Here is a 19,658-nt window from a genome sequence, read left to right as displayed (position 1 = left end):
CTGGACATCTGGTATAGATGGCCAGGTACAGGCAGCAGAGAGATAGATTCAATATACAGGCTCAGTGTTTGGGCCCATGTTGAAGCTCTAGTCACACTCCTGGAATTTCTCGTCTTCCAGCTTGGCCATGGTGGAGGGTGCAGAAGTGAGCTCAATTGTGGTTAGGGAAGGGACTCCTACCTCCTTCAGCAAACTATATCTTTAGTCCTGAGTCTCTATAAAGCCTCAGCTTGGTGCCCTGCCTCAGTCTCCCTGAAGGAATATAGTCGGGATGCCATGAGGAGGGGGTCATGTGGACAGATCTAGTTAAAGATTGACTTTAGAGTCTGCAACAGCCTGACCTTTGGCTCTGTAGCCCACACTAGGCTGGGGAGAGAGAGAAAGATAAGCAGCTATCCTTTGAGTGCTAGGATGGGAACGTTGGAGTTTGGAAGAGGGTGAGATCAACAACTACTCCTGATAGGGGTGAAGGAAAGCCTGACCACGTTGATCAAGGAGGGTCCACCCTGTTTACAGTGACCCGAGAAAGCGCCATACTGATCACCCTTACTGGAGAAGAACTGCACAGACTACATGAAGCACCCTAACCCCAATGAGGGGCTGCACTGAAGGGTGCAGAACTCCAGTGACCTTGAAGGGACTAGACCCAACAGAATGATGAGGCAGAAGCTGGAAGGCGTGATGTAAGTGGGGAGTGCGTGCATACTCTTAGTAAAGGGGAAGACTTCATTTAGAATCCTCATTCCTGCACCACTACCAAGTTGCATGGCCTTGGGGGCAAATGTCTTTCTCCCTCAGGGTCTCAGTTTCCCTATCTGAAAAATAAAGGGGTTGGGGCAACAAATGTCAGAGGTCCCTTCAGTAATGTCTGTAGCAACGTTTCAAACTTCTCTATTATTCTAAATTAAAGCCTTAGGTTCTGAGCCCAGGACACCCCGGTGGACCAGGAGGGAGAACAGCGCTGATTGCAAAAGAGGAGTGGATCAGAAGCTCCTATTCCTCAGATGTCTCAGTTAGGCCCCGCCCCTTCCCCGCCTAAGGATGGACTGGGTGAGGTCACAAGGAGAAAGCGTAACTGGGCACTGAGAAGGCGGGGCCTAAGTGGGGGCGGGGGGCTGAGGGGGGCGGTGTTGAACACCGCCCTGCCCAGGAGTTGTGCCTTCCCCTGTTATAGAGTCCAAACTTTCCCGCTCACAATTCGAGCTCTAGATATCTGTCGCTCATGATGTCATTTCCGGGCGCCCCAGGAAGTTCCCCTCTCGTTGGGTGGCGGAGCCGGTTGCAGCTATGCTGCTGGTCCGGGCAGCCTGGGGGGTCTTTGGACCCGGTCGGGGCCTAACCCCCGCACGAAGGGTGAGGGCTGGGCCGAAATGGGCCCGAGCTGGGAATAAAGGGAAGGGGTCGCGGGAGGTAAGAGGGCAGAGGTCAAAGGTCACCTGGGCTCCTCTCATCGCCTCCTCCCCGGACAGGCCCTGTCCGCGCTGACTGGCGGAGACCTCGCAGGCCCGGAGCATGTGTTGACTACAGGTTAGGGGGGTCACTAGGGAAGGGGCGGGTTCAGGGGACAGAGCGGTGCGGGGTTCCTGCTCATGCCTATACCCCCATCTTAGGACCTCCAACCCCCGCCGGTGTCCCCCTGCTCCGCCGCTGTGAGCTATCGGTTCCCGTGCACCAGACACCGGTGCAAGCCTGGGTGGAATCTCTTCGGGGCTATGAGGAAACGCGCTTGGGCCTGGCTGACCTGCACCCCGATGTGTTCGCCGTGGCCCCCCGGTGAGTGCGAGGGGACCCCACCCTAACTCCCATCCAACCCATATATTAAGTGTCCACCAACTCAGTGCTACGTGAACTGGGTTACAAAGACAAAGGGAAGTACAGTTCCCGCCCCCTACAAGCCAGCATTCTGTCCCAAACCTTCCTGGACAAGGTATTTGTGGCCCCCCAGCCCCAGTCTGGTTTGAAAGTCACCTTCAAGGACAAGCCCCCTACCCTCACTCCTTTCCCTCATTTCTGTAGCCTCTGGAAGTCATACCATCGTGCCTAACAGCCCACTACCTATTAATACCCCTTTGGGTATTAAAAATATTCACATTTACCAAAATTTGCCATTTGCTATCACCTTGCCCAGGTACCTCATTAAAGCATAGCAGGAACCCTGTTATTTTGTTTTTGGTGGGGCAATGAGGGTTAAGTGACTTGCCCAGGGTCACACAGCTAGTAAGTGTCAAGTGTCTGAGGCTGGATTTGAACTCAGCTCCTCCTGAATCAGGGCTAGTGCTTTATCCACTGCCACCTAGCTGCCTCCAGGAACCCTGCTTTTGAAAAACTTTTTAAGGGACAGCTAGGTAGCGCAGTGGGTAAAACACCAGGCCTGGATTCAGGGGGACCTGAGTTCAAATTCGGCTTCAGATACTTGAAACTTACTAGCTGTTTGACCCTGGGCAAGTCACTTAACCCTCATTGCCCCACAAAAAAGGGGGGGGGCTATTTAAGGATAATACAAACTCTGGCAGCTCTTCCCAAGCTGGGAAAGGTGGTAAGATTTCTTCACTGTTTACTTTAACCTTTTAATTTTAATGGGGCTGTGAAATGAAGCTTCATGCACATGTCAGTGCCTTTCTTTACTCACAGACTAGCACCTTAGCTCAGAACACCTCTTGCCTGAAATGACTTCCTAGTTGGTGGTTGTGGGAGGCTGGGACAAACATTTATTAATCACCTTCTATGTGGTAGGCAATGTACTAATCACTTTACAAATATCTCATTTGAACTTCACAATAACATATGGGTAGATGGTATTATTATCCTCATTTTACAAATTAGGAAACAGACAGAGGTTAAGTGACTTGAGACCATATTGGAATTCAGGCCTTAACTCAAGGCCCTGTCCTATCCACTTCACTGCCTCCCTGCCTACAGTCTCTCCCCTAAGCAATCCTCTTATCACACAGCTGCCAGGGTGATAGTCCTACAATACTTGTCTGACCATGTCACTTCTCTGTTCTATAAACTCCAGGAGATCTGATCTCTAGGATGAAATATAAACCCCTCTGCTTAGAATTTAAAGCCTTATACACAATCTAGCTACAGTCTACCTTTTAGTCCTCTTCATATATTCTGTGGTCTAGCCAAACCGGACTTATTGCTATCCTTTGCTCAGGGTCTCCTCTCTTCCATCTCTGTCCTTTGGACAATATCCATCACCTCATTCCTGGAATTCCCTCCTTCCTCATCTGGTGTAGAATCCTTAGAAGCTATCAGAGCTCAGCTTAAGCATCAGCTCCAACATGAGGCCTTGCCTGGTTTTCCACAGCTGATGGTGCCTCCCCACAGGAATTACCCTGTATTTTTTTTTTTTTGTGGGGCAATGGGGGTTAAGTGACTTGCCCAGGGTCACAAAGCTAGTAAGTGTCAGGTGTCTGAGGCCGGATTTGAACTCAGGTCTTTCTGAATTCAGGGTTGGTGCTTTAACCACTGTGCCACCTAGCTGCCCCATCCTGTATTTATTTTATATGTACTTATGATATATGTTTATTGTCCTGCCTCACAAAATATAAGCTTCTTGAGGGTAGGGACTTTCACTTTTGTTTTTGTATCCTTGGTGCCTAATGTAGTCCTCAGGACCTAGGATATATTTAATAAATGTTTATTTCTTTGAGTTTTGGTTTTTTTTGTGGGGCAGTGAGGGTTAAGTGACTTGCCCAGGGTCACACAGCTAGTAAGTGTGAAGTGTCTAAGGCCAGATTTGAACTCAGGTCCTCCTGAATCCAGGGCCGTTGTTTTATCCACTTCGCCACCTAGCTGCCCCACTTAATAGATGCTTAAAGGGCACACAGCCAGTAAGCTCAGATTCAAGTCCAGCACAAGGCTTTGAATTCAGGCCCAACACATATATTTTTTTGAGGATTAGTCCCAGCTAATTAAAGAGAAATTTGTCACCTGGGAGTTGGCTGAGAAATTACCCATTTTTCAGCTCTTCATTGAACCATCTCTGAAGGCAGAGACGAGAGAGAAGAATATTTGTCAGTGGAGAGGAAAACACAGGGGTGAATCCCCAGGTTCTTGTTGAATAATACAGTATGATATTCTAGCTTGGAAAGCAAGGTCTCACCAAGCTATATGGGAAGAAAGAGAAATCAGACCACAGCTAGTGAAGTGTGATTGGCTCGGTGGTGGAAAATAGATCTTGTGAGAAAGCTCAATTCTTTTTTTCTCTTACCAGCTCTCTCTGCAACGGTCAGAAAGCTTCTGGAATCCCCCTGAGAGGTTTGACTTACTTCAGGATCACAACAGCCAGTAGTGTTAGGGACTAGAAGTTTTCAAGCAAAGGGTAGATGGCCCCTTGTTGATGGGTTGTACAAGGGGACGCATGCTAGTTTGGATTGGGTGCCCTTCTCTGATTCTGTGAAAGTGTCCTGTGTCCCATTTCTTTCCTATAGTGCTGCTAAGTCCTCTGTAAATGTTTATTTTTGCCTAATGGCCCTTAGGAAAACCTTAACCCAGACTAAGGCAACTAACCCCCACCCCCACCTCTGTACACTTCAACAAGCAGCACTATCCTTTGTGCTGGGAATGAAAGAATAAAATGAAGCAGTCTTGCCCTAAAGGGGCTTACATTCTTTTTTTTTTTTTAAGTGAGACAATTGGGGTTAAGTGACTTGCCCAGGGTCACACAGCTAGTAAGTGTTAAGTGTCTGAGGCCAGATTTAAACTCAGGTACTCCTGACTTCAGGGCTGGTGCTCTATCCACTGCGCCATCTAGCTGCCCCTAGGGGCTTACATTCTACTGGGGGATTGTACACAGAGATACACTGGAGCACACACATACATAAGTAAATGCAAGTAGATTTGATAAAGGAGAGACCAAGAAAAGCTTCCCAAAGAAGGTGACATCTGAACTGACCCTTGGAAGCTGAGAATTCTGAGATAGAGGTGAAGAGGGCTTAGGGACACAGCCTGGAGGACTGAGATCAGGGAGCAACAAGGAGAAGTATAAAATGTTTGGAAAGGAGGTTGTCCGCAGCCAGACTGTGCAGGGCTTTAGATGCCAAGCTGAGGAATTTGTTTTTTATACTAAAGGCAATAGGGAGCCACCAAAGATTCTTGACCTGGGAAATAACTTGGCCAGACTTATACTTGAAGAAGATGATTTTCATAAACAGATGAAATTCATTGAAAGATGTCCTAGAGAAGGGAGAGGTGAGAAGCAGGAGACAAGTTAGGAAGCTACTGCAATTTGCCATTCAGGGTTAACGGGCCTGAGCCATGGTAGTCATCATTTAAGTGGAGAGGTGGAAGGGGTGTCAGTGGAGGCCATATCAATCAATCCTATCAATTTATTGGATATATGGAGTGAGAAAAAGTTGGTGTTGACTTCTAGGTTGTGAACCTTGGTGGAAGGTGTCGGTGGTTAGAGAGAAGTCAAGGAGGACAAGGCCTGAGAAAAGGCTATCGGCTCAGCAATAAAAATATCTCTTGGGGGCCATTTGATCAGAGTTCTCTGCTCTTACATATGACTGTTCCTTCTTCTCAGGCTGGATATTCTACATGAGGTTGCCATGTGGCAGAAGAACTTCAAGAGAATTGTGAGTGTCATAATAGTGGGTAGGAAGAGTGCAGGGTAGGAGTGGACACTGTAATGATTCCTCTCTCTTCTTTTCTCTCCCTCCCCGTAACAGAGTTATGCCAAGACCAAGACACGGGCAGAGGTGAGAGGTGGTGGGAGAAAGCCCTGGCAGCAGAAAGGCTCAGGCCGAGCTCGGCATGGGAGCATCCGTTCTCCGATCTGGCGGGGAGGTCAGTCCTGAGGATTTGGGGGTGTTGAGAAAAAGGCACAAAAACATTTTTGGAGCCCATGAGCCAGTGTCTGCTGTAGGAATGCACTGGGCATTTATCAGACTCTCCCTTGCTTCCTCTTCCCCCATCCCCACTACAGGTGGTATTGCCCATGGTCCACGGGGTCCAACTAGCTACTACTACATGTTGCCCATGAAGGTTCGAGTGCTAGGCCTCAAGGTGGCCCTGACAATCAAGCTGATGCAGGTACCGACTACTGCCCCTCACCCAGATAATGGGAGGTGGGCTGGAGCTGTCTTATCCCTTGGGAGTGACTCTGGTGTTCCTGGATGGAGCTGGAAATCAGGACTCTGGCATTCTGATACCTGGCAAGGGCTTTGATGCCTCTTTCCTGTCCTATAAACCAGAATGCCCCATCCATGAGAGGGTCTAGTTGTTGAAGGCTGACTTAACTCTGACCTCTCAGGATGACCTTCATGTGGTAGATTCCTTGGAGCTGCCAACCTCAGACCCAAGATACTTGTTAGACCTGGTTCGACACCGACGTTGGGGTGACTCCGTCCTCCTTGTTGATGTGTGAGTGGTGCCTATGGGCAGTGGGAGTGGTACCAGTCTTCCTTGGCTCAGTTTCTCCTAGTCCAACTGGGGCTTCCAGCTCATGATTGGGTGGGTGGAGGGTCAGAAGGGGCCTCTTTATTTCTGGGCATTTTTTTTTCTTTCTTTTTTTTGTTTTGTTTTTTGGTGAGGCAATTGGGGTTAAGTGACTTGCCCAGGGTCACACAGCTAGTAAGTGTTAAGTATCTGAGGCTGGATTTGAACTCAGGTCCTCCTGAGTCCAGGCCTGGTGCTCTATCCACTGGGCCACCTAGCTGCCCCTCTGGGCATTCTTTGAGATAACTTGCTGCTTACCCAGCTCTGTGTTTCAGGGATGAGGAGATGCCCCAGAACATCGTTTCTGCTGTATCCAACCTGAAGACCATCAACTTGGTGCCAGCAGTTGGTGAGTGGCTGGGTCTGAGTGGTTTAGCTTGAAGACCCCACTCTTTAGAAGGCCTCCCTTCCTGAGTAGCTGGCCTGTGACTTAGCCCAGATCCTGTGTGAGGAAACATCTCCAACCTTGACCTCCCTTTTCTGTCCTCACAGGCCTCAATGTCCACAGTATGCTGAAGCACCAGACCCTGGTCTTGACTCTCAGCACCGTTGCCTTCCTAGAGAAGAAGCTGTTATGGCATGATAAGCGCTATACACCCCTCTACCCATTCCGCCTGCCCTACAGCGACTTCCCTTGACCCTCCATGGTGACTGTGCTTCTCCATTCCTGGCAGCGCAGAATAAAGAGTCTTTGCCACTTTGCCTCCTGCTTTCACATCTTTGATAAATCTGGAAGCCAAATTGCTCCATTCTGGCAAGTGTCTCGGAGTTCTGGTTCTGGCTCTGGCCTGCCTCCCCACCAAACACCTCCCTCATTTCCCTTCCCACTTGGGGCTCTTCTCCTTAGGCAGTCTCTCTTTTCCTCCAACAAGGGTTAGTCAGTGTATCAAGCCGCCTGGCACCCCAGAGGAAATCCTAATTTTCCTTCCCCCCCCCCCCCCCCCCAGCTCCATCCTGCTTCCTATCTCTCAACTCTATACCCTTTTGAGAAGAGAAGTATGCCTTCACACCCTATGGACAGCAGAACATTTGTTTCCTTTTCTTCCCTTGCTCCTCCCCCCGCCCATTAAAACTTTGGTTCTGGAGGGGGGGGGGGGGTTTGAGGCAATTGGGGTTAAGTGACTTGCCCAGGGTAACACAGCTAGTAAGTGTCAAGTGTCTGAGGCTGAATTTGAACTCAGGTCCTCCTGAATCCAGGGCCGATGCTTTATCCACTGCACCACCTAGCTGTCCAAAACTTTGGTTCTTAAGAAAAAGGGGGCAAGGCCAAGCAGCCAATAAAGGAGAAAGGTGAGACTTCCTTCCTTTCTCCCCTCCTGCCAACACTTAATAGATGAGTTGAGAATTGGGACTTGTGGGCACCTGCCCTCCTCCAACTCCTATCACTTGATTCTTGACCCCTGCAGGCTTCTAGTGCTTTGTCAGGGAAAGAGCCATGGAAACCTGAGGAGTGACAAGTCAAGTCCTGCCATCCCAGTGCAGCCACATGGGGCCGCCCTTGGCCATGAGTCCCGGGGTTAAGGTTCAGCTACTGATTGTTCAGTTTAGCTTGGGGAAATTTTCACCTAAAAATAACCTGTACATTCCGACCTCACAGCTCAGGATTTTCCAGACCCACAAACCTGAGCGTGGGTTTCCCAAATCCCAGATCTCATGGTTTGATTAATTTTCCCATGCTCTTCTCCCTCCCAACATCCCACCCTCAAAATTCTATCAGAGACCATGCAGTGGGTTAGGGAGGAGGAGGGAAAGGAATGGGGTGATTGGAGCTCCTTGCTCAGGGACTTGATTAGGGAGTGGCCGAGTGTCTCACTTTTCCTGCCTTGGGAGGTGAGGGAATTTGGATTGGAATTAGATTGTTTGTTCAACTCGGGTTGCCACTCCAGGAATGAAAGGGGGGCTGGGGCGGGCCCCTCTTGGGGTCTCCGAGGAAGTGAGGACTGCGGAGATGAGGACACAGCCCTTCAGTGTCATTGCGTTCCCGGTATAAGTCCCCCTCCCCTTCCTTTTCTGCTGGGAGACCTCTTTGCCCTGTGGACACCATGGCAACAACTCAGTGTGGGTCCCACAACAGGAAACTGGGGGAGGGGGTAAGACCTAAGACTCAGTCATAGGAGGAAGGGGAGAGCTGAGGTGTCTCAGCAGTCTAGCAGACCCTCCATCAGAGATAGGAAAGGGGCCCCTAAGCTTCCGGAATCCATGGAGTTCCCCTCCCGCAGGGTTCCCAGTTCTGCAGTAGGTAGGTGAGCAGGAGAGGGGGGGAATGATCCAGCCCATCCTTGCAAGGGGCCTCTGAGATGGGGAGGCCGGACCCCAGGCTTTCTGTCGCCCTTTCCACCCACCAGGCCTACTTTCAGCAATGCTGGGTTCCAGCAGCTCCAATAAACCAGTGCTGGTTCAGGTGCCTGCTGTCCCCAATGTATCAACGGTTCAGGGAGGAGGAGTGTTGGGTTGGCCCCTGTTTGAGTTTCCAGGGAAGCCTCGGCTTCACCCAAGGTGTCATTGCATTCCCCATGTAAGTCTCCCTCCACGCTGCTCAAGCCCCTGGAACACAATCTTTTCATCCTTTGCGCCTCGATTTCCCCCTCAGGATAGCGACACCTTGCTGTGAGGGTTGAGGAAAGGGGTAGGGATATCTCCCTTCCCTGACGACCGTGCTTAGTTATCCCTAGGCGAATCATTCTGGGGGCCAGCTCAGCGAGTCATTGCAGAAGTGCCTTCTTCCTCTTTCTCTGAACTACGTTGTCGCCCCCGGTAAAGGGTAATTTAGTACTGACAAATGTGACGACAGCATCTATAAGGGACCAGAATGGCGAATAGACTTGGTTGTGACCCTGGACTTTCACAGGGACGTTCCACGTGACTTGATGCTTCCCCACTGCCTCCTGCCCACGGCCACCTAACCAGGCTTCTGCTGAGAGTATGAGGGTGACTGCTAGAGGCTCCAGCACTTCTCGGGAAAAGTTCCGCATTCCGCAATCAGTGTTGGGGGGATGGGGGCGAAGGAGAAGGGCCACGAGGTCTACACCTTCTTATACTTCACAGAGCCTGGAATTCCTGGGTCCTGTCCCAATCATCCTAGCTCCCCTGTTCCTTATCTGGTCTAGCGACCCCCCTCCCGGGGGTCAGTTAGAAGAGTCCGGGGTCAGAACACAGCCTTCAAAAATAAAACCAAAAACACTAGGGAAGCAAATTCCGGATCTAAGCAAAGAATACATTTTGAATGGGCCGGATACATTTAAAATCCTGAGTGGATTAAAGGAAAAAAAGGTTATATATATATATATATATATATAAAACGGTAACCAAAAGATTTGCCGGACCGTCAATCTTACGTGGGTGAAGGTGCACCAAATGTCATATTTCTCTTGGATATGACTCCCAGCTCCACCCCCAAAATCTGCTACTGGACCCCTGTCTGGCCTCCAGCCTACCCCCCCTCCCACCCCCGATGGCCCGCATGCAGTTACTTTACTTTGGAAACTCCTGACCGGGTGGGAGGGACTGATCCCCGATGTGTTTCTCCCCCCGCCCCCCACATCCCCCCACCCGGAAATACCGGGCAATTCGTTTGGAGGGGAAGGCGTGAGGTTTCCGGGAAAGCAGCACCGCCTTCCCCCTCCCTCGCTCCAGTCCAGCCCCTAATCATCAGGGGAGATCATAAAAGGAGCCTCGCACCCTGGCTTCACATTCTGCCCTCCCGCTAATTCCGGCTCGTGCTCTGACTCCCGCGCCAACATGCAAGTCCACAAGCCCCTACCCGCTCTGACTGCGCTCCTATTCCTGCCCTCACTCTTACCCTCAGGTGAGACCCTTGATCTTGCCTAGCTCTTTCCCATCCGCCTGGTCTCAGATCGCTGGCTTTGACTGGGGAGGGACGGTCAGGAGAGCTGCCGGGAGGAGGAGGCACAATTCTTAGTAGTTCTGGCTGCCATCAGCCCCGAAGCTGCAGTGACTGCTCTGGGTCAGGACTGAGGGTGGGAAGGAACTTCAGAAACTTTCGAAGCCTCAGACTTCAGGTGGCAGTCACCGCTCGCTGATCCGAAGAGAGTAAGAGGAGGAGGAGAACGCGGGCAGACTGAGTTGGGCTGGGAGGGAGCCTTGTGCCTCGGGGTCCTAAGGCCCCCCGTCCCCATCTTTTCGTCATTCCTCAAGCCTTCTCCCCCCCTCCCATTCCCTCCAAGGGGCGAAGTCTGTGGTCACCCTTGGCAGGGGAATTCCAGAACTTGGTTCCCCTCAAGGAAGTGCAGACAGAGTCAAAAGCGCCCAGGCTTGGGGTGGGGCAAACCCGGGGGGAGTTCCCTTCAAAACTCCAGAGATTAGTTCCTCGGAGAGCGAGTCAAAATGTGTGGGTTGAGGGGGGAGGGAAGATAGAAGTGACTCCATTCCCAGGGCCAGACTCAAGACCTGGGCTGTGTCCTTGCAGGAGCCCTGGGGAACCCTATCAGGACGCAGGTCTGGGTGGATCCCCCAAACAGCATAATCCCCGTGGGCAGTTCGGTAGTGATGAACTGCAGCACCGACTGCTACCTTTCCGAAATGATCGGCCTGGAGACTAGGCTGGCGAAGGTCTTGGAGAGCAACGGGACGAACTGGATAACCTTCAGGCTGAGTAATGTGACCCAGGATAATAGTCCCCTATGCTTTGCCAACTGCCCAGGGAAGGTGCAGGGCAGCACCAGGGCCAACATCATGGTTTATGGTGAGTAAAATCGAGGTGCTGATGGAATCGTGGGACTAGGGACTCTGGTATGGGTGGGGAAGGGTTGAGGAGGAGTGGGAGGAGTGTTAGCTGAAGTAACAGGGAAGGGGGTGAGGTGACCCTTTGGGGGCATGCTGTTAACCTGGCTTGAGAGAGTGACTAGCGGGAAGAAAGGGTTGAGTCTGGCAGACAGACAAATACCCAGTCACCTGAATCTTTTCTTAGGAATTAATTTCAACAAAACAAATATTGAATGCTACTGATTCTATGCCAGACTCTGAGAGAGGCAAAAAGGAATGTGAAACTGGATGAAGCAGGACCCCTGTCCTGGGGGGGGGGGGGGCTCACAGCCTTGGAGCTGAATCTGTGCAGATAACTCCAGTTTGATAGGGAAGCTTGCCACAGGGAAGTCAAAGACCAAGCAAGAGTTGTCAGGGAAAGTTCAGAGGTCACATCCAGAATTGGCGTGATCAGGAATGAACGGTGGAACATGAGAGATGCCCCTCTCCTCCTGTGACCCATTCAGGCTCCTACAGACTCTGAAGCAAGCTACCTTAAGGAGGACTTAAGCCACTTTCCCCCCAATTCTTCACACCCCCAACTTGATTCTTTCCAAATTCAGTCAACAAACATTGAGCATCTACTGTGTTCAGCAGATTGGGCTGGTCACTGGAAGAGATACAGACTGAGATAAAACATAGGCCCTTCCTTGCCCTTTATACATTATTATCTGATAAAACATTATTTGATACCCCGACATGGGCTGGAGCATAATGGGCATATAGCAGAACCAGATTGTGGAAGGTCATAAAATGCCAGGGTGAGGAGTTTTGTCTTTATTTGTTAGGTAAGAGGGAGCCATGGAAGGTTTTTTGAACAAAGGAGTGATATTACTAGATCTATCCAGAAGGAGGTTTGGGGGGGATGGGATTAGGTGGGAGGAAGCCATGGAGCAGAAAGAAAGGGAAGAGCAAGAATGTAGGTGTGAAAAACCAGTTAGGGAGTTCTTGCAAACTTTCCTTTACACGAATAATCTGCCCTGACAGTCTTGAACCAGAGTATGCTTGCAGCCTGTATGTCCCAGCTACTGAGAGTAAAATTTACTAGGGAGCTCCCTCCTAACAGTAGTACCACCTTCCACAGCTCTTCTGCAAAGAAATTTGAGCCTGGGGCAGAGTGAGCCTAAAAAGTTCTTAAGGCAAATTGGTACAGTGAATCAGGACAGACTGCTTCTGACACCTTCCACCTTCCTGTCTGAGCTGAAACCAGAATTCCAGTCTTCCGTTCAACTCTGTTGAGATCCCCTATGGTCCCATCTTTCCTCTTTGTCCAGAAGTGTTTACATGCCTATTGAACCTAACCTAGCTCCCTCTTTTCCACAAGAATGGGGATTGGGATAGGGACTAAACCAGTAATTTCATTGGGATAGAGAACTCCTTGCACCAAATTCACTATTCTACAAGAATGTCATTAACTATCTTTAAACCCTTTGCAAATGAGAACACATAACTCCCAGGTTAGCAAGCCCTCTTGAAGAATGGACCATGGGGCGGCTAGGTGGCGCAGTAGATAAAGCACCGGCCCTGGATTCAGGAGTACCTGAGTTCAAATCCAGCCTCAGACACCACACTTACTAGCTGTGTGACCCTGGGCAAGTCACTTAACCCCCAATGCCCCGCCAAAAAAAAAAAAAAAAAAGAATGGACCATGACCTATTCTTGATAAAGCCATGATGACACTAACCACTGCTTCCTTGTTTTGTTTGGTTTTGGTTTTGGTTTTGGTTTTGGTTTTGGTTAGGCAATTGGGGTTAAGTGACTTGCCCAGGGTCACACAGCTAGTAAGTATCAAGTGTCTGAGGCTGGATTTGAACTCAGGTCCTCCTGACTCCAGGGCTGGTGCTTTATCCACTGTACCACCTAGCTGCCCCCTCAGCTTCCTTTTTTTAGATGCTCTCGAACCATCTCTTTAATGATTTTTGCCAGGAATTGAAATCAAACTTATTTTGTTGTTGTTGTTGTTTTAAATGAATACCTTTTGGGGCAGCTAGGTGGTACAGTGGATAGAGCACCAGCCCTGGAGTCAGGAGGACCTGAGTTCAAATCCAGCCTCAGACACTTAATACTTACTAGCTGTGTGACCCTGGGCAAGTCACTTAACCCCAATTGCCTCACAAAAAAAAAAAAGAAGACCTTTTGCTTTCACACCTAGTAAATCTACAAGTGTACCCCTTCCCTTCCCCTAGAACAGAAAGCCATTCACCATAATAAGAAAGAACAAATAAAAAAGAGGACAAAATTGGAAAGCCATTCAGCAAAACCAACCAACATATCAACTGAGGCTACAGCATATGTAGTGCTTCACATCTATAGTCCCCTGCCCCTTAGCAAAAGGAGAAAAGTGCCTTTTCTCATTTCCTCTTTAGGCCTAGAGTTAGCAAATTCTATTCCCTGTAGTTTGCAAATTCTATTTTTCTAGAGTTTGCAAATTCCATCCCTTCTTAAAATTCAATTCAATTTTATTTTTAGTTTCAAAGTTGCTCCCTCCTCCTACCCTGCACTCTACCCATTGAAAAGGCAATAATACGATACCCATTATAAATAAAAAAGAATATAAAACATATTTCCCCATCAGCAATGACCTCCCTTTTTTGGGGGGTCGGAATTGGGGTTAAGTGACTTGCCCAGGGACACACAGCTAGTAAATGTCTGAGGTCACATTTGAACTCAGGCCCTTCTGACTCAAAGGCCAGAATTCTACCCACTCATCCCTCCTCAGCTGATTTCCCTAGTTAAAATTTTAGTCCATGGAGTCTTACCTATCCTTTTGCCTGAAGCCTTGGAAATTGGCTTTCCCCAGATCAAGGTTTCACATCAAACTCTGTCCAGTTTTCTTATTTCTATTAGAAATTGTAAGACGTGGTGCTTATTTTCCCTTCAAAGTTTCTATCATTTCCACTCTCAGAAACTTATTTATCCCTGTTAGTGAAAATCACATCCAGAATTGAATTTTCCCTTGTTGGTTCCCTGATCTTTTTAAAATTAATTTTTTTCTAATGATCAAGTATTTATTTTTTTCTTTCTCTAACTTTCCTCTTGGGAAAAAACACAAACATGACCTTTGTAACATATATTCACAATCACATCAAACATTTCCCTATTGTGCATGTCCAAAACTGTATCTCATTCGCAATATTTAGTCCATCACTTCTTGGTCAGAAGTTGGTTAGCAATATTTATCATTAATCCTCCAGAATCATATCTGACCATTGTGTCCATCAAAGTTGTTGTCTTTAAATCCCTCAAAATTGTTCATTTTTACCATTTTATTTGTTACAATATAAATTGTTCTGCTCACTTCACTCTGCCCCAATTCATGCAAGCCTTCCCATTCCTTACAGCACCATCATATTCCATTACATTTATATACCATCATTTGTTTTGTTTTTGTTTTGTTTTTGTGGGGCAGTGGGGGTTAAGTGACTTGCCCAGGGTCACACAGCTAATAAGTGTTAAGTGTCTGAGGCCGGATTTGAACTCAGGTCCTCCTGAATCCAGGGCCAGCGCTCTATCCACTGTGCCACCTAGCTGCCCTCTTACACCATGATTTGTTCAGCCACTCCTTCCCTCAATTCATGGGCATTCACCTTAGTTTCCACCTTAGTTCTTTGCTTCCTCCATCTTTTAAAGGATGATTTTCACAGAAGAGAAAACTGAAACCCAGAGAAGATAAGTAGCGTGATCATGTTCACACAGTAAATGGCAGAACAGAATTTCTCACCACAGTCACCTGGCTCCCCTTTCCATCAGACAGCTAACAATGACAGAGGTGTGAACAACAGAGGCAGCTCAGGAAAGGGGGACCAGCTGTGTGACCTTAGGCTAGTCACTTTCTTTCTCTGGCTTTAGTTTCCTTCTTTATAAGATAGATACATAGATGATGGATGGATGGGTGGATAGCTAGAAGCTCCATTCAGCCTGCCCCATAATGCAAAGCAAAAGCCCTTCTAGAAGGGGCAGGCTGGTAACCAGTCCATACCCCTTTTCCATTTGACTATTCCTACTTCCTTCCCTACCCTCCAGAGCAACCAAAGAACGTGGAGTTGAATCTGGAGCCTTCTCGGGAGCAGTCCTCTCTCCCCTGGATCCCCGTGGTCAGAACTTCACTTTAAGCTGCCATGTGACAGGTGGGAGACCTCGGGAGAACTTGCAGGTGGTGCTGCTTCGGGGAGCCCAGGAGATAAGCAGACAGTCTGCCCCAAAGAATACCCTGGACACAGTCATCGTCAAGTTCCAGGCCATAGCCAGTAGGGAGGATAATGAGGCAAACTTCTCCTGCCACACTAAGCTGGACCTTCGACCAAGGGGATTAGAACTTTATGAGAACAGTTCAGCCCTGCTGACGTTCCACACCTTTGGTAAGGGGTTGGGGAGAAGGTTGAAGGGCAGGCTTGGGGTCTGGGTAGGGGGAAGAGCAATAAGGGCATACATTGCTGGTGACTTTCCTTTCCCAATTCACTGGTCTCCATCTCTTCTCTCTCATTTTTCTTCCTTTTCTCCAAGCCCTGGCACCAGAACCCCCAGTGCTTAAGACCCCTAAGCTCCTGGAGGCTGGGACCAAGAAGCAGGTGACATGTGAGATGGGCAAGGTGTTCCCAGTGAAGAAAGCCCAGATACAACTGTCCTGGGGAGGACAGAGGCTGACTCAACCTCTCATTACCCGACTCGGAGATGTGCTAAGGGCCACAGCCACAATCATGGGGGAAGAAGAGGAGGAGGGTGATAGAGAGCTGACCTGCATTGTGAGCCTGGGGAATGAAACTTGGAAAGTATCAGAAGACGTGACAGTCTACAGTAAGGATGGAAAGGGATCAGGCTGGGCCGGCCTGCTTGGGGGGAGGGGCAGGAGGAAATGAAAGAACTGATGGGGGTGAGGATCACAACACAGGCCTCCTCTCCTCTAGCCTTCCCACAACCTCGTCTTATAGTCCGTGAGCCCATCCAGGAGGGAAATCAAGTGAACTTGACCTGCGAGGCCCAACCACCAGCTCAGGTGCTGATTAAGGGGGCTCCACCTCATGAACCTGACAGGATATCCCTGATAGTCCAGGAGAAGGACAACGGGCGCTTGTTCACCTGTCAGGCCATCATGGAATTGCGGGAAGAGAGACTCAGTAAAAACAGCACCCTGAAACTAAATGTCCTATGTAAGTGAAGACCCCTTACCTCTTTGCTACCCAGACTGACCTTTCATTCACTCCTCTGGCTGTTCAGAGGTCACAGTGTATGTGTATGTTTGGGGGAGGAGGGGAGGGACAGGGGGGCACTCAGTACTAACAACCCTGGTGTCTATAGTCCCCCCAAAGCTGGAGAAGGAATGCCCAGAAAAATGGAACTGGTCTGAAGGGGCTGAAGAGACCCTACAGTGCACAGCTAGAGGAAATCCAGCCCCCATCGTGAAGTGTGTCCCACAAAACCAAGAGATGGGGATGCCACTTGGGATACCCCAACGCGTCATACGAGCCTACAATGGCACTTACCGCTGCACTGCTAAGAACTCACTGGGAGAAGTCTCCAAAGTCGTGTCAGTGGTTGTAGAGTGTGAGTGACCAAGGGGCTGATCAAGGAGGGAGGGGAGGACGGATCAAATTCAGGAATAGGACCTTGCTCAGAGGGGGCTGGGAACAGAATAAATTTCATCTCCGAGAAGGCAGGAAAGCTAGTTTTTCTCCCCCCTTTTTATCCCCTTGTTGAGCACAGTGCCCTGTAGTTTCTGGATAAATGACTATTCAATGGAATGGGTGCATGGGCGCAACATTTTAGGAGGGGCATAGACACAGTAGAGAAACCCAACAAAGGCTCTGCAACTGGGGAATTGTCTGAAGAAACTGGGGAGATTTGACCTGGAGAAAAGAACATGGAGGGATGGATAGACAGGGAAAACCATAACTATTCTCCTATCTGAAGGGCTGAAGTAGGAAAGGATTATACTTGTTCTGCCAGAACAACATGAGGGGAGCAACAGAGAGGAAGATTTAATGTCAACATGGTGGGGGTCGGGGTGGGGGGAGGTGGGGGACTTCCTAAAAATAGAATGGGCTGCCTCAGGGATGAATTCCTGGTCACCTTCAGTGGAGGTGTCTAAGCCTAAAGGATTGGTGCCTCCCTGTCATGGAAGCTTTAATGAGGGTATTTCCCCTCAGAGGGAATTTGCTAGAATTTCCCCTGAAGTCCTGTTCAATTCTGGGGTCTTGAGCAAGACAGGGCCACAGAATACTCACTGACCCATCCTTCCTTCTAGTCCAGGATGTGAACCCATTGCCAATTATCATCAGCATACTGGTCATCCTGGCGGTTTGTGAGTTTTCTGAGCTTCTTTGGATATCTCTATTACCGGGAAGCAGCGGATTAGAAGTTATGAGCTGAAGAAGGCACAGGAGGCTAGAGCCATGAAGCTGATCAGCCCAGAGGCCAAACACTGCCCCTAGAGGGGACCTCACCCTCTCCTACACAAGCACTTTTTTTGGAGAGTCCAAGGACTGGCTAACTCCTTGTGGGAAGAAACTAGGTTGTAGCCCAAACCCTGAAGCCAGGGCCAAGAAAGCTTCTTGACACTCTTTCTGGGTCTCAGGACAGCATGTGAGATCTTGCTTGATCTCTAGGCCTCCGGTAGCCTGAAGACCCTTTGGAGCCACATATTAAACTGGTCTGGGCACACCTGGGTGATGGGAACAGGACTCAGGAACCTGAGCAAGGGAGTTGTGGGATGGAAGAGACTGTGACTGACTACTGATCACCCAAGTGTGAGAATAGACCCGGGGATGTACCCGACGACACTGACATGGGAATGTAAGAAGACCCTGTGGAGTCTTGGACCAACACATAAGGGGAAACACTAGCTGAAAACTGCCTCAGCACTTTGGAGCTGGAAAGGGGGAAAGCCTGGAATAAGATAGAGAGGGGTGTCCTCACCCATAGCTTGTTGTCTTCCCTACTCCTACCAATAAAACTTGACCAATGTCTCTGACTCTACTTCTGGGGCAACCAACAACTTGTCTCAGGTCACCACCCTCCTGGTCCCCAGGCCCTTATTACCTAACTTTGGACATGGGGTGTGATGTGGGGGGTATCACTGATTGTAAAACAAGGCCAGCAGACATACACAGTACCTACTCATAAATGCACAGGCCCTGGAAAACACACACACACACACACACACACACACACACTCATGTACAGAGTCAACTCCAAAGAGTTCCGGTAAAGAGGGTGGGGCTGATAGATTGCTTGAATTCTGAAGTTCTGAACTCCAGCCGGGACAAAATAAATGAATGAATGAATGAATGAAGGGAACAGATGACCAAACTAAATCTGGCATCAACAATGGTAAGTCTGGGGAGCAGAGACCCACTAGGCTGCCTAAGAAAGACTGAACCTGCTTATGTTGGAAACAGAGCAGGTTGATGGCTCCTTGCAGGGCCATTAGTAGCTACTGACTTTCCAGTCCAGGGGAAATTAAGACAACCTGTCTCAGAAACAAACAAAAAGGCCACATGGCTGGTTTGCTAATGTGTTTCCCAAGATGAAGCACCCAGAGATGAACATAATACATAGAAACTGATGGGTCAAAGTGATGTAGGAGGCAAAAAAGGGTTAATATAAAAATATAAGACCCAAGCTCTGATACAGATATTAGCTCTAAAAGGGAGTTAGATTCCAGTTAATGGATAACTTATGTTAGGTTCTCATACCCATAGTGATCAACATCCATAACGGACTAGAACGGGTCAGGTCAAAATAACAATAAAGGAAAAAGACAACCTATAGAAATTCTAATGAAAATTATTATATTTTGAAACTAGCCATGGGAATCAGAAAGAGACATGCACAGAAAAGGCCAAATTTGTCCCCAGATTCACGTTATGACATGTAAACCCCCAAAACACACCTCCACTCAAAAAGGTACCCGTCTCGGGGGTTGGCTTAGGACCCCAGGAATTCCAAATTAGGATAAGCCCTCCCCTGTAACACCCCTAGGTGGAGAATATTAGAGTGAGTAGGACAGGCCCTCTCCTGTACCTCCCCAAGGTGGAGATTATTATAATGAGACTGATAATCAATTTATCTATACTATAAATATAACTGTCTTTCCTTTCCTTCTTGGAGAGATACCTTTCCAATATTCTGGTTCACTCCCTGTGGTCACCCACAGTATTGCAATAAAATTTAGGAAACTCAGTCTCTGAGTCTTGTAATTCTTTTGGGACAACTCACAATCAATTTGACCCCAAATTCCAGCCCACAGCAAAAGGACATTATGAGTCTCACCTCCTTAGTTGAGCTGAAGACTTTTTTTTTAAATCTTAAAAGTTTTTTTTCCAGTTACATGTAAAGATAGTTTTCAATATTTGTTTTTATAAGATTTTGAGTTCCAAATTTTTCTCCCTCCTTCCCTCCTCCCTCCCCAAGACAGAAAGCAATCTGATATAGGTTATATATGTATAATCACA

The 19,658-nt window shown here is 48.7% G+C and overlaps 2 protein-coding genes across 3 annotated transcripts; both read left to right on the top strand.

Annotated features, from left to right (window-relative positions):
• Positions 1-375: 375 nt before the first annotated feature.
• Positions 376-7,149, top strand: MRPL4 (mitochondrial ribosomal protein L4). Of its 2 annotated transcripts, XM_043967349.1 has the most exons (10): positions 376-683; positions 911-1,050; positions 1,470-1,527; positions 1,611-1,773; positions 5,534-5,585; positions 5,679-5,796; positions 5,936-6,042; positions 6,263-6,372; positions 6,723-6,796; positions 6,940-7,149. In XM_043967349.1, the coding sequence occupies exons 2-10, from the start codon at positions 1,042-1,044 to the stop codon at positions 7,083-7,085; spliced, it is 837 nt and encodes a 278-aa protein (XP_043823284.1). In that variant the 5' UTR covers positions 376-683; positions 911-1,041; the 3' UTR covers positions 7,086-7,149. The 2 variants fall into 2 exon arrangements, with proteins under 2 accessions (XP_043823284.1, XP_043823198.1); XM_043967263.1 differs by lacking the exons at positions 376-683; positions 911-1,050 and adding an exon at positions 1,212-1,353.
• A 2,946-nt stretch (positions 7,150-10,095) lies between these two features.
• LOC122737109 (intercellular adhesion molecule 1-like) lies at positions 10,096-18,180 on the top strand. Its single transcript, XM_043979553.1, is given in 10 exon segments — positions 10,096-10,252; positions 10,874-11,149; positions 15,232-15,297; positions 15,300-15,566; positions 15,712-16,002; positions 16,113-16,355; positions 16,504-16,749; positions 17,450-17,505; positions 17,507-17,548; positions 17,550-18,180. Coding segments are annotated over 10 exon segments (1,641 nt in total). The 5' UTR covers positions 10,096-10,185; the 3' UTR covers positions 17,637-18,180.
• The last annotated feature ends 1,478 nt before the right edge of the window (positions 18,181-19,658 follow it).

This window comes from Dromiciops gliroides, chromosome 1, assembly GCF_019393635.1.
Source record: "Dromiciops gliroides isolate mDroGli1 chromosome 1, mDroGli1.pri, whole genome shotgun sequence".
NCBI lineage: Eukaryota > Metazoa > Chordata > Mammalia > Microbiotheria > Microbiotheriidae > Dromiciops > Dromiciops gliroides.
Note: the sequence above shows the minus strand (reverse complement) of the source record. Positions and strands in the feature narration are given on the sequence as shown.